Genomic DNA, 14,553 nt, shown 5'->3' on the forward strand with positions numbered 1-14,553 from the left:
CATATTCAGACCTTTGATTCCTTCATCTTAATCCCATGAGGTTGCCACCTAGCAGTTAAAAAAACAGATAAACTAGAAAGGAACCCTCAATTCATCTGTGATAGTTGTACACAGCTAGGTTTTCTAAGTTCCAGTAGCTACTTCACTACCTGAAACTTTCCTGTTTGTGGTCCTGAATTATTGTTCACCACTTCACAAAATCCTGGCTATCAGATCTCGAGAGAGTAAGCTTTCCGTTTGGTAAAACAAATGAGGCATTTGGGAAGTATTCAGTTTTACATGCTGAATAAAGGGCTCTTTGGTTTTGGTTGCTGGCTAGCCTACCAGTATAATTTATGGACTTGCAAAAAGATATGACTTTTCACAGGCTTTCTTAAATGGCTTTCCTTATTCTCTGTTCTTTGATAAATAATCAAAGGGTCATGAACATATTTCTCAAGTCACACTTGAGAAATTCTACAAGCTGAGGTGAATTTTTTGTGATAAAAATGACAAAGCTGGGCGTTCACGTTGTGGCTCCACAGTCACGAATCTGACTAGTATCCATGAGGATGCAGGTTCAATCCCTGGCCTCGATCAGTGGGTTAAGGATCCCACATTGCCGTGAGCTGTGGTGTAGGTCACAGACGCAGCTCAGATCCTGCATGGCTGTGGCTGTGGTTTAGGCTGCAGCTGTAGTAGCTCCCATTCAACCCCTAGCTTGGAAACTTCCATATGCCATAGGTGTGGTCCAAGAAAGAAAGAAAGAAGGGTGGGGGGGGGGGAGGAAGGAAGGAAGAATGGAAGAAAGGAAGAAAGAAAGAAAAAAGAAGAGAAATCTGGGTTTAAATAGTCACTTCCAGGGCTGAAGAATCCCAGAGGTGATTCCATATTATGCTATACTCACTAAGGAGGAACCAATTGCCAAAGTGAATTATCTATTATCTTTAAAAAAAAAAAAAAGAAGAAGAAAAATCTTTCCATGGCCGTAAAGCCGCCACAGATTGCTGTCTTTGCACTCTTGAGGAGTTAACAGGGCCCCAGATGGAGGTGTTTTTCAGCAAGCTGTCAGGTAATCCATCCCTCAAAAACAACCACATCATCTCTCGGAGTTGACTTTTTTGCCAAGAATTGTGTCGGGACAGGTGGGAGAAGCCAGGACAGGATGAATCTGGGAAAAACAAAGGTCCGAGAAATGTGTAACAGAAATGAAAAAAAAAAAAAAAAGGAAAAAGAAGGGGGGTAATGACATTTAAATTCCAAAGATCATATTTGCAGTTGTTTTATAGTGATTTGATTTTTTTTTTTTTTTTTTTGCTTTCCTTCTGCTTTCTTGTTCTTCCCAGAAAAATAGATTTTGTGACACGGATGGTGAGAGGTTGTGTTGTGTGATTGTTGAGGAAACCAAAGCTATAGAGCCATGTTAGAGTAGCAGTGTATAAAACATGCTAAATTATCATCAGCAAGCCAGAGGTTTTAATTCACACGCCTAAAGGAGCTGTAACGGGATCATATGAAAGAACAAAGCTGAAGTGACTGGAAATGCAGACTCCTCAAGAATGTCCAACAAGGGAGTTCCCTCCGTGGCGCAGTGGAAACCAATCTGACAAGCATCCATGAGGATGCAGGTTCAATCCCTGCCCTCGCTCAGTGGGTTAAGGATCCGGCCTTGCCATGACCTGTGGTGTAGGCTGCAAACATGACTGTGCCTGTGGTGTAGGCAGTGGCTACAGCTCCAATTCAGCCCCTAGCCTGGGAACCTCCATATGCCACGGATGTGGCCATAAAAAGAATTTTTTAAAAAATGTCCAACAAATCTGGAAGTTTTTCTTGGGCTCTGATGTTCTCCATATTCATCTTACCTAGCCTTCATGACTGCTATTCATCTAAGCAGTAAAACCAGGGAAAAGCATGCAAATTTTATCTTTATTCTGGTACAGCTTTGAGGCTGGAGGGAGAATTTGTGACTGAACTGCTGGAGTTTTGTGCTTTATGTGTATGCGGTATTGGTGACATTCTACTTCATCTGCGGTTATCGTAAAATGCCATAGAGGATTATGAAAAAAATTCCTTCTTCTTAAATACTGACTGTTTCCTTACCTTTCCTCTGGAAACCAATTATTCTTAATGATCTCCTTTATACCAAACCATTAGTAAATATTTAATAAGTATATACTCTATGCAAAACACATGCAACAGTTGTGATAATTACATACCAGAGCTATGCTTCCCATTCTGGCCTCGTCACGACATCATTAGAAAATGCTAGGCAGAACACCATCAAACTCCTAGAAGAAAACGTAGGCAAAACACTCTCTGATATCAACATCATGAATATTTTCTCAGGTCGGTCTCCCAAAGCAATACAAATTAGAGCAAAAATAAACCCATGGGACCTCATCAAACTGAAAAGATTTGCACAGCAAAGGAAACCAAAAAGAAAACAAAGACAACTTACAGAATGGGAGAAAATAGTTTCAAATGATGCAACCGACAAGGGCTTAATCTCTAGAATATATAAACAACTTATACAACCCAGCAGCAAAAAAGCCAATCAATCAATGGAAAAATGGGCAAAAGACCTGAATAGACATTTCTCCAAAGAAGATATACAGATGGCCAACAAACACATGAAAAAATGCTCAACATTGCTGGTTATAAGAGAAATGCAAATCAAAACTACCATGAGATACCACCTCACACCAGTCAGAATGGCCATCATTAATAAATCCACAAATAACAAGTGCTGGAGGGGGTGTGGAGAAAAGGGAACCCTCCTACACTGTTGGTGGGAATGTAAACTGGTACAGCCACTATGGAGAACAGTTTGGAGATACCTTAGAAATCTATCCATAGAACTTCCATATGACCCCGCAATCCCACTCTTGGGCATCTATCCAGACAAAACTCTACTTCAAAGAGACACGTGCACCCGCATGTTCATTGCAGCACTATTCACAATAGCCAGGACATGGAAACAACCCACATGTCCATCGACAGATGATTGGATTCGGAAGAGGTGGTATATATACACAATGGAATACTCCTCAGCCATAAAAAAGAATGACATGATGCCATTTGCAGCAACATGGGTGGAACTAGAGACTCTCATACTGAGTGAAATGAGCCAGAAAGACAAAGACAAATACCATATGATATCACTTATAACTGGAATCTAATATCCAGCACAAATGAACATCTCCTCAGAAAAGAAAATCATGGACTTGGAGAAGAGACTTGTGGCTGCCTGATGGGAGGGGGAGGGGGAGGGAGTGGGAGGGATCGGGAGCTTGGGCTTATCAGACACAACTTAGAATAGATTTACAAGGAGATCCTGCTGAATAGCATTGAGAACTTTGTCTAGATACTCATGTTGCAACAGAAGAAAGGCTGGGGGGAAAATGTAAGTGTAATGTATACATGTAAGGATAACCTGACCCCCTTGCTGTACAGTGGGAAAATAAATAAAAAAAAAAGAAAACTGAAAGAACACTGAATGTCAGCTATAAAGGGAAAAATAAAAATCATCATGTATGAAAAAAAAAGAAAGAAAGAAAGAAAGAAAATGCTAGGGAGTTCCCGTCATGGCGCAGTGGTTAACAAATCTGACTAGGAACCATGGGGTTGTGGGTTCAATCCCTGGCCTTGCTCAGTGGGTTAAGGATCCGGCATTGCCGTGAGCTGTGGTGTAGGTTGCAGACGCGGCTCGGATCCCGCGTTGCTGTGGCTCTGGTGTAGGCTGGCAGTTACAGCTCTGATCAAACCCCTAGCCTGGGAACCTCCTTATGCCGCAGGAGCAGCCCTAGAAAAGGCAACAAGGCAAAAAAATAAATAAATAACACCTGTCTAGCACACCTGGGGGAGGGGGGATGTTGCCACGGCAGAGAACTCTCTGGCGGAAAGCCGGACACCTCGAGTCTTCTCAGGCAATTCAGAATCTATACCGAGAATCTTTATGGATTGTTCCCTATAATTTCAACTCTGGTAAAATTTTAATGGCTACAAAAATTGATTTTAAATTTTTATCACTTTGAAAATTTTGCATAATAGGCCATAATGGAAAAGAATATGTAAAAGAATATGTATATAAATGAATCACTTTGCTGCATACGAGAAACCAACACAACATTACTATCAACTATACATCAATAAAAAATAAGTTAAAAAAATGTATAGGGAGTTCCCGTTGTGGTGCAGCAGAAAGGAATCCAACAAGAATCCATGAGGATTCAGGTTTGATCCCTGGCCTCCATCAGTGGGTTAAGGATTCAGCATTGCCATGAGCTGGGATGTAGGTCGAAGATGCAGCTTGGATCCCGCATGGCTGTGGCTGTGGCATAGGCCGGCAGATGCAGCTCTGATTCAAGCCCTAGCCTGGGAACCCTCATATGCAGTACCTGCGGTCCTAAAAAAAATAAAAAAATAAAAAAAAATAGCAATCTGTATTTCATGGCACACCTGCAACCAATTGGTTCCCCTCTAACTTGACCCCACATATCAGATCAAGAAATAAGATGCTCCATAGAGATGGGCTTATCTTACTGTTCTCAATGTGGGAAGAATCCAAACCAGGAATGTTCCATTGTATGTGGATTTCATAGGTCCTCTCATCAAAAGTTACATTCCTTTTCAGCATTAAGCTAAAAAATTTAAGAATTAAGGTTTTGGGGTTTTTTTTTGGTCATCAGGAATTTTTTTTCTTGGTATCGGCTCTGAGGTATTTATGGAAGTTCTCGTTCTGTTGCCACTGTTCCTATGTTTGGGGCCTTTCTCTGCTTCAGTGTGAGTTTGTAATCTTGAAAAGATGATTTTAAAAAGAGAGTGAATAATGTTAAGATGGAAGGAAAAAAGACCAACACAGAAGTTCCCATAGGGTGCAGCAGGTTAAGGATCTGATGTTGCCGCTGCTGTGGCGTGGGTGGTAGCTGCAGAGCAGGTTCAATCCCTGGCCCGGGGAACCTCCCCATGCCATGGGTGCAGCCAAAATTAAAAATTCAAAAGACCAGCACAATTAGTGACAAGAACAGGATAAAAGTTCTGCTGGCCTGTCCAGAGTTGTGCTGTTTTTCTTAAATGCGGAGATAGTTTTTTAAAAGTTAAGAAAATAGAGATGGCTATGTCTTTATTTCTGAAAGGTAAATATCACCATTTTTCCCCTTTCTTATAGTGATAAGGTGATAAGACTTATTCCCAACACGAAAGATGAAGCATATGCACTGAAGAAAATGTACCACCACCTGAAGGTAAGCAGGTGTCTGCTCACTTGTCATTCTGCTGATGATGTGTTTACAGTCTGCGGACTGGAGTGGAATTCTTCCCTTCATTAGTCAAGGAAAGAAAATGCTAAGAGAACTTAAAAGTGTTTTTTAAGGATAATTAAGGTTGCTCAAAATGTATATCCAAGCAGTTATCTATTTACTAGTTCACTTATTTATTTTCCCCCTTCCTTAGTAGAATGGAAGCTTCAGGAGAGAGCTTATCTAGTTTTGTTCAGTTACTCCGTTCTCAATGAGTATCTTGAACATCCTAGAAGCTCAGTCATTTTTTTTGAATGAATGAGTCAATTTGGTTTATAATTTTCCAGAGCTTCACTTCTCCTTGAAATCTTCCTGCTGATCAGCGAGACACATTCCTTCTAATTAAAACTTCAAGCAGACGTGAGTTGACGAAACTAAAGCTAGAAATTCAAGTTAATTAACTTTGCTATGTTTCAGTGGGTCTGATAAGAGGATTTTGTTGGCAAAGGTTGAAGGGCTTTGATTATTCAATCTTTGATGAAGTCTATGGATTTTAGACTTAGAGGGCTTCTCATCTCCCCATTACCACATATAATTGGGTGTTAACTTTAGCTAAAAGCTCATGATGCGAAGGGTGTTGATGAACGCCAGCTTTTCCATGCCTGCTAAGACCAGAAGCATCCCATAAAGTTTGTGATGGTTTAGCTTCATTTTAATGGATGCAAAGCAGGCTGCCAAGGAGGCCTCATTGACCTTCACTGAGGGATGGACAGACAAGTGTCCCAGGACAGAAGTACAGTCCTCCCTGGAGATGGTGTTAGGGGAAGGACAGAGGGATAGGCTGGATGGCTTCTGGAGATATTTATCATTACTGACTTTTGGTCTTTTATTTTTGGTTTGAGTTTCTCTTTGACATCTTCCCCTCAGATACTGAATTTATTTGCAAATGAAGTTTTGAAGGTTTATTGATTGCCTTCCTTCCTCCTCACCCCCAGCACCCCCACCTAACACACACACACAGTGTCCCATGTAAATTTGGGGTCTCATTGCAAGGGCCCAGAATGAGGGTGCAGGAGCTGATCACACACTGTGATTGTAGCCAATACCAGAGGCGCTTTGCCTACCGGGCACATCCTAAACCTCCTCTCCCTCAAAGGGATCACTGCTTCTGGATACTGACATTGACCGTCCTCTGGTCACGTGTGATCATTAACCCCACAACAGCCTTTTCAGCAGCAATACCCAAACGCTCTCTGACAGCCCACCAGGGACTCAAAAGTTGCACAGAAACAAAGCAAGTTTCACATAGCAGTTTCTGTCTCCATTGACCCTGGGCTGTAGAAATATCACTGGTAAAATAGCCCCTTTAACATCTTAGAGGGCAGTATTTCGGGGAACAACTATTCGGAATCAAATATTAGAAAAGAGGCTTTGTCAAAGGACTTCCCCCCCACCCCACCCCCTGGTTTGTGAATTGGTTTGCATGGTAGGCCTTACAAAGTCATGAAGACAAAATTGCATAGTTCAGTATGTGTTGATCACTTACCACTATCAAAAGCAGTAAAATTATATCAGTGAGAACTGTGGAGGTTACTTATAAGTCATAGATCATCGTGGATCAGGAGTTCCTGCTGTGGCTCAGCAGATTATGAACCCAACTAACATCCATAAGTATGTCAGTTCAATCCCTGGCTTCGCTCAGTAGGTTAAGGATTCAGCATTGCCATGAGCTGTGGTGGGGGTCACAGATGCAGCTCAGATCCCGTGTTGCTGTGGCTGTGGTGTAGGCCAACAGCTGCAGCTCCAATTTGACCCCTAGCCTGGGAACTTCCATATGCCACGGGTGCAGCCCTAACAAGCGGGGAGAAAGAAAAAAAAAAAAAAACCATCAATAGAACCAAAAGATGTTGAGCATAGACAGGACGGTGGGCATTGATGACAAACATTTACACTGCACCCTTTTTGTATTTAAAGAAAAACCTTCCTGTGTATCGCTTTCATTTGGTCCTTAAGACAAGGGAATAAACTGGGGGAGGAAATGGTTGGAAGTGCAGGAGCTGAGAAGAGAACTGAGCTGGGGAGGAGGCTGAGGAGGAAAGAGGGGAGCAGAGGGAGGGGGGAAGGGAGTTAATATTCGAGTGTGGACGAAGCTCTAGGGAGTCCACTCCACAGGGAATTACATCCAGCCCCTTGCAGTCACTATGTGCCAGTCCCAGTCTAAGTGTGTGACTTGCCTCATTTGTACCAATCTATGGCTTGGGTACTGTTATTGCTATCTTATAGATAGAGAACCTGGGAGAGACGGAGGGTAAGAAACTTGGCCCCAGGTCACAATGCAAAATCTGCACACACACTACCAGGCAGTGCCAAAGCCGCTAGAACCCAGATGAAGCTAGAACCCAGATGAAGAGGATCAGAGCCTCTAGTCTGACTTTGCAGGGCAGTGGAAGCTGGTCTCCGAGTGTGATCATTATCCTGCTCTTGGTTCCATTATTCCTTGAGTCAGGGGTCACCAAGACCACCTCTGTGCTGAGTGATTTGCAGAAGGACCCTCACAGCTCAGCTTATAGTCCTAATCAGACTTATAACGTGTTATAGCGAAAGGATACAAAGCAAAACCAGCAAAGGGAAAAGGCACGATGGAATGACGTCCAGGAGAAACCAGGCTCCTAGTGGAGTCACGTGGGATGTTCTTCTTTTTTTTTTTTTTTTTTTGGTCCTTTTAGGGCAGCACCCACCGCACATGGAAGTTCCCAGGCTAGGGGTCAAATTGGAGCTACAGCTGCAGCCTAGGCCACAGCTACAGCAATACCAGATCGAGCTGCTTCTTTGACCTTCACCACAGCTCATGGCAATGCCGGTTCCTTAACCCACTGAGCGAGACAAGGGATTGAACCTGCGTCCTCATGGATGCTAGTCAGATTCATTTCCACTGAGCCACGATGGGTACTCCCACGTGGGGTGTTCTTAATTCCCTCAGTAACAAGTTGTGATGAATGACACATGTGAAGTATTGGCTACTAGGGAAGCTCGTTGTAGACAGGCCCAGGATTTTATTGGGCCTCATCACGTAGGTCCCTTCTGCGTCGCACACAGCAAAACTCCAGATTCCTGAAGGCGAGCAGACATTCAGCACAATCTATACTGTTTGCACAGACACTTGGGGTACAGGGAGCCACTCTTCTCCGTGACGATGGTGGAAACCCTTCCACAGTCTAAGTTCCCAGGCCACTCTTGCAAGAAGATGTTTCTAAGTTTAGTTTGGGGCCTGCTATATTAACTCTTTGCACATTTCATTTCTTTCACTAAAGAAATAGTTTTATCTGGCTGGAGTTTGAGGCACTGAGCTTAAATACATTTCTATCTAAAAGCATCATGTTAATGTCATTTTAAATTCAAATGATTTCATTGCACGATCCTCTTGAACGGCTAAAAGCAGCAGTTGGGGCCAGGCAGAGAAAGCAGCCTGCAGAGAAGAAAGAATATGACTGTCTGTCGCCTGATGCCCTGTGGAGCTGATAGGACAGAACTGGGGCCATTGTTAGCTGCTCCTTTGCACACCCTGTGCCCTACCTCCAAGGGGAGAAGTGGGGAGGGCTTGCTGGGAGGCCTTTAGTTGCCTTCTTTCCCTACCACATAGGGTGATAGACAGAATTCTAAGATGGCCCCAGGATTTCTGCCCTATGGTGAATACTCACTTCATAACCCTCCTCTGAGTGTGGGCAGCGGGTCTGTTAATATATTGAGATAGTCATTCTCTTGGAACAGAATGTATTGTGCTGCAGAAGGGCAATGACCTGGGGTGGGCCTGACCTAATCAGGTGAGCCCCCCTTAAAAGCAGAGCATGTTCTCCAGCCATTCCCAGCAGAAGAAGTCAGATGCTACTGCCAGCGTGGAGGGAAGCTGAGATGTTGCCAACTGTCCGTGGGAGCCATGTGGTAAGGATAGTGCCTGCTTGGATGTGAGAGCCATCCCCAGCTAATAGGCAGCAAGGAAACAGAGATGGTTGGTCCTTTAACCACAAGGAACTGAATTCTGCCACAATCATATGAGCTTGGATGAGGACCCTGAGGTCCTAGCCCAGCTTGTCCCTTGATTTTTGCTTAGTGAGACCCTAAAGAGAAAAATCCAGCCAGCTGTGTCTGGACTTCTGACCTTCAGCACTGTGAGATGACAAGTGGGTGTTGTTTTAAGGTGCTGAGTGTGTGATACTTTGTTCTACAGCAATAGAAATGACTATGCACAGTAAGATAACATTCCTGCATCTTGGCTTTTGATGGCTCTTTGTTTAACAGCATGTATGAATGCTTTAAGTTAATTTTTCTGATTTTACTGGCCATAACCCAGCATTCTGGGAAAAGTGAAAGGCAATTGGAATATAAGCTTAGGCTAAATTCACAGTGCCTTATCTGAAACCTGAACAAATGCAAAGTGTATGTGCAATGTTGAACGGGATCTGAGAAGGTACAGTCGGAGCATAGCTAATTAGACAGAGAACTGCTGTTACAAAGCTGGTTACTTTCCTAATTAAATTTTATGGTTTTGCTGAAGAATTAAAACAAGAAAGTTAAATAGAAAACCATGCCTCCAGAGAACTGGATTGAGAAAGCACCAGCCAATTAAATTGTTAATTAAGAGCATAACCATGATTTAAATAAAGTTATGATGGAAAGAGGACAGTTTGCAGGTGAGTAAAATTAGAGTCTGAACACCATGTTCTGCCTACATTTCTTGACGAAGTTTTTGTGCTCTGAAGGATAGAAATGGCTTTATGTAAGATCACAATGTTTCTCTTACAGTATTGACACATCCTTGTTGAAAGAAAAATTAATGTTTGTTTCCAGTTTTCTCATCAGAGATCTGTAGGATAAACAACTTCCCTGTGTTCAAGAGCTGATCATTTTTTCAAACAAAAACATAGCCTCGAAAATATGAGTCTGGGAGTTCCCATCATGGTGCAGTGGAAACGAATCCCACTAGGAACCATGAGGTTGGGGGTGGGATCCCTGGCTTCGCTCAGTGGGTTAAGGATCCGGCACTGCCATGAGCTGTGGTGTACATGGCAGATGTGGCTCAAATCCCATGTTGCTGTGGCTGTGGTGTAGGCCAGCAGCTGTAGCTCCAGTTGGACCCCTAGCCTGGGAACCTCCATATGCAGCAGGTGCAGCCCTAAAAAGGACAAAAAGACCAAAAAAAAAAAAGTCAGCTTGTCAGTTGTCATTGAGTGACATATCAAGAGCCATAAATTTCCATGGGAAAAGGCTGCACTTCATAGGAGGGAGGCTTCATCCTTTCTCCTTTGCTTGGTTGTAAACTTGGCTGCTGCCTTTCCCAGGTGTAATCTCCCTCCTCAGCACTGCATTGTAGTTGACTGTGCTTTTCTCTAACCCCTCTTGGTACCCGCCCAAGTCATGCAGCTGGACCTGCAGGAACTGAAGGACACCTGTGGTCCCTAGGAGCTTATAAGACAATTAACCAACTGGATGGTTTGATGGATTGGGAAACTTGAGAGGAAGAAGATGGGTAATAGAATTCTTGCTATGGGAGTTATTCTGTGTTTCATTAAAAACTGATTGTGCCATTATAAGATCTCTTAAGCATGGCTGAGAGAGGCAGAATTCTGAGATGGCCTTTAAGACTCTTAGCTCTGGGGATGTTTCCTCATGCCGCAGGTTGAGGATACAGCATTGCCACAGCAGGTCATAACTGCAGCGGGTGTTCAGTCCCTGGCCCAGAAACTTCCACATGCCACAGACATGGCCGAAAAAAAAGAAAGATTCTTAGCCACACCTTCTCCCAGCTATTCCATCAAACACTATTCTAGGTTCTGCTTTAAAAGGATTTTGCAAAATTTTAAGTCCCAAATCAGTTGACCTTAAAATAGGGAGATTATCCAGGTGGGCCTGACCTAATCAGGTGAATGCTTAAAAAAGACAGTGTTCTCTCCACTTGGTTGCAAAAGAGGAAATCAAAGTGGGCTCCTTCTGGCCTGGAGGAAATCAAACATACAAGCTAAGAGCTTATAGGTAGCAAAAAATTGCAGGAGGCCTCTAATTATTGACAGGTGTCCTCCGTTGACTAGAAGGGAAAACAGGGACCTCAGTCCTACAACCACAAGGAAATAAATTTTACCAGAAACCAGTGAGAATATGAGAGGATCCTGAGCCCCAAATGAGACTGCAGTCTATGCTAACACCTTGATATCAGCCCTTGGATATCCTGAGCAGAAAGTCAAGTCATTTATGACCTACAGAAATAGTAAAAACTCGAGCTGCTAAACTTGTGATAACTTAGCAATAAAAATCTAACAAAATGGTCTCAAACAGCCATTGGCTCAGCAAGCTAGCTGTTGATACAGAGAAGCATTATGAATGGTATTAAAAGATAAGAGTGAAGAAGAGACCAAAACTTTGATCTGTCAATATGTTTGGGGTAAGAAAGACCATTTACATTTTGTTGTTGTTGTTAAAGTCTTTGTAAAGTAATGAAGCAACATTAATTGGCTTTCTCTGGCATGATGTTTGAAAGAGAGACAGCTCCTTAAAATCCTGATCGGTGCCCACATGCAGTTACGGATTAAATTTCAGGAATACAAATTTCAGACATGGTGTGTAGTTTTCTCCCTCTGTGTGGCTATTGGTAATGAGTAAACTCAATTTTTAAAAAATGAAGAGAAGCAATACAATATGTGGAGAAAACAGGAATACATTAGAAACATTCTTGCAAAAGTAAAAAAAAAAAAAAAGCCCTACAGTGTTTTATGATATAACCCCAGATCTTTTATTTTACTTGCTCAAATAGTTTGACAGCATGAACTTGGACTAACTGCCAAATTTTAAGTTGGCCATGTTTCCTTTCTGTTTGCAAGACTTCTCAATTTTGATGTTGAAACATGTTTTGAGATGTTTTTACACTTTAAAAGTAGTTATTCTTACTGGATGATGGCAACTGCTATTCCTAAAGTGCTTGTGACTGGATGGTTTGAGAGGCCAGGTCCAGCACAGTCTCCCATAGAAGGTGATCAACCAGCCTCATTCATGTGTCTGCCGTCACTCTCACGTCTAGTGGTTGGCTGTGGGCTGGGATGACAGGACAGCTGGACCATGGGTTTCCCATGGTCTAGCGGGGTCACAGGGGATCCAAGAGCAAGAGAGAACAAGCTTACAAAGTTTCTTGAACCGAAGCTTGAAACTCAAGATATACTTCAGCTCCATTCCACCAGCCAAAGGAAGTCGGAGGGCCAGCCTAGATTCAAGGAGTGGAAAAACAGACTAATTCTTTGTAGATCACCCTTTGTGTTTATTCTTGTGATTTCCACAAGAATTGGCGTGGTTTTCTCCTTGTCACATGTGAATCTCACTCTTTCCACTTTTAAAGAACATGAACATGGGACAGAGGATAGAAAAATAGATGAAGTTCCTTATTCAAGGGCAGAGATGAGGCTTCTTGGTCACAGAGGTTTCCTATCAAGTGTACAGACGATACTTTTGGGCCACGTCTTGGACTCATGAACTCACAGCAGCCTATTACTCAGCCACAGGGCTTGAATCCAAGCCACAGTTATGACCTACGCCGCAGCTGTGGCAATGCCACATCCGTTAGCTCACTGGAGCCAGGGATTGAACCAGTGCCTCCACAGTGACCCAAGCCACTGCAGTTGGATCCTTAACCCAAGGCATGTGTCACAGTGGGAATTCCTGCTTGATTTTAAAAGTTTCTGGCTTTTTACCATATTTTCTTTTCTCTAGTTGCATCAATGTGGAGTGATTTCCCCTGCCTTACCTGGTTTTAGAGGTCTTTTTTGTAAGCAGGATGGAACCTTTTTTAGAGAAATGATCACCAGCATGTCAATGAGTACCAATGACTAACAGGGATTGACTATCACCATCCAAACACTTATTAAATATTTGACCTTGTGAGGTCTTGTACAGGTCAGATGTGAAAGAAATTAGCCTGGTGATTAATGACAGTCTGACCCCTGGATTTAGGTTCCAGCCTTTATGTCCAGACCCTCCCACATCACATGAGTATCAGAAAAATGACCTGATTTCTCTGTGCCTCCACTTCCTAATCTGTAATGTGGGCAAATCCAGAAAGACTCAATCATCCTCACATTTGTCTTAGCCGATGGCTGTAGCATAGATATCTTTACACTGCAGCAATTTGTTGACTGGTTGTGTCTCCCTCAGCAGATTGAGACCCTACCGAGAGCAAAGACTCCTTAGCATTCTTTTTGGGTGGGATCAGTGTCTGACTCAGTCTTGCTTCCCTGGTACCTGGCTGTAGTGGTCACTCAATGTACCTTGAACGGATGAGCCAACAGAATTCATTCATTCAACTACTTACCTATAATTGTAATACAAGCAACTCGACTTGGATTCTAACCAAGAACATATGTGTGACTGAATATATTTCCAACAGGGGGAGTTCCCGTCATGGCACAGCAGAAACAAATTTGACTAGGAACCATGAGGTTGCAGGATTCAATCCCTGGCCTCGATCAGTGGGTTAAGGATCCAGGTTGCCAGGTGCTGTGGTGTAGGTGGCAGATATGGCGTGGATCTGGCATTGCTATGGCTCTGGAGTAGGCTGGCAGCAACAGCTCCAATTGGACCCCTAGCCTGAGAACCTCCATATGCTGTGGGTGTGGCCCTAAAAAGACAAAATACGTATATTTTTTTTTTTCCAACAGGGTCCAAAAAATAGAAACAAGAGTAGAAATGAAAATCACTACAGAATGATGGGTTAAGGGACTATCAAGGAATGGGCAAAGGTGTGAGGTAGAGGAAGTTGTATCTCTTCAATTACAAAAGAAGCTGGATAAGAAAGTAGGATTTCTATAAGAACTTGATACAAAGTTTCTTGAGTTCCCTGGTGGCTCAGTGGGTTAAGGATCTGGTGGTGTCACTGCTGTGGCTTGTGTTTGATCCTTGACCCAGGAACTTCTCCATGCTGAGGACTCAGCCAAAAGAATTTTTTTCTTGAGCAAATCATCTGTAAAATCTACCATTTTCTGCTAGAGCTTCCAATCCTAAAAACTTTAGGATTTTGCCTTTGGGCATTGACTAATTTCAATGAATACAATAAGGCTAATTAGCATAATTTCAATTTGAAATATTGTAATTTGAAAATCAGAGCTCAGGTGTTGTAGCAGTCAATGTGTTGTTCATATAATTAAAGATGTCTATATCTCTTTAAACCTCTGACATGCTTGATTAACACATCCACTCCTTTCTTATAACCTAAAAACAGTTATTAGGGATGCCTATGAGGCAGTTCTCCGTGCCCTAAAAAAAATTCACAATAGTTTTGCATATTCATCAACCACCAGCACAA

The 14,553-nt window shown here is 42.7% G+C and overlaps 1 protein-coding gene across 2 annotated transcripts in view; it reads left to right on the top strand.

The window, feature by feature from the left end:
- CPA6 (carboxypeptidase A6) overlaps positions 1 to 14,553 on the top strand; it is a 248,588-nt gene that overhangs the window by 95,858 nt on the left and 138,177 nt on the right. The window contains exon 2 of one of the 2 annotated variants that reach the window (XM_047783795.1): positions 5,147 to 5,222. In XM_047783795.1, coding sequence (XP_047639751.1) covers positions 5,147 to 5,222 — 76 coding nt within the window. Of the gene's footprint in view, positions 1 to 5,146; positions 5,223 to 14,553 lie in introns of those variants that run through there. The other variant, XM_047783798.1, reaches the window with a different exon arrangement.

This window comes from Phacochoerus africanus, chromosome 6 (assembly GCF_016906955.1).
Source record: "Phacochoerus africanus isolate WHEZ1 chromosome 6, ROS_Pafr_v1, whole genome shotgun sequence".
Classification (NCBI taxonomy): Eukaryota; Metazoa; Chordata; class Mammalia; order Artiodactyla; family Suidae; genus Phacochoerus; species Phacochoerus africanus.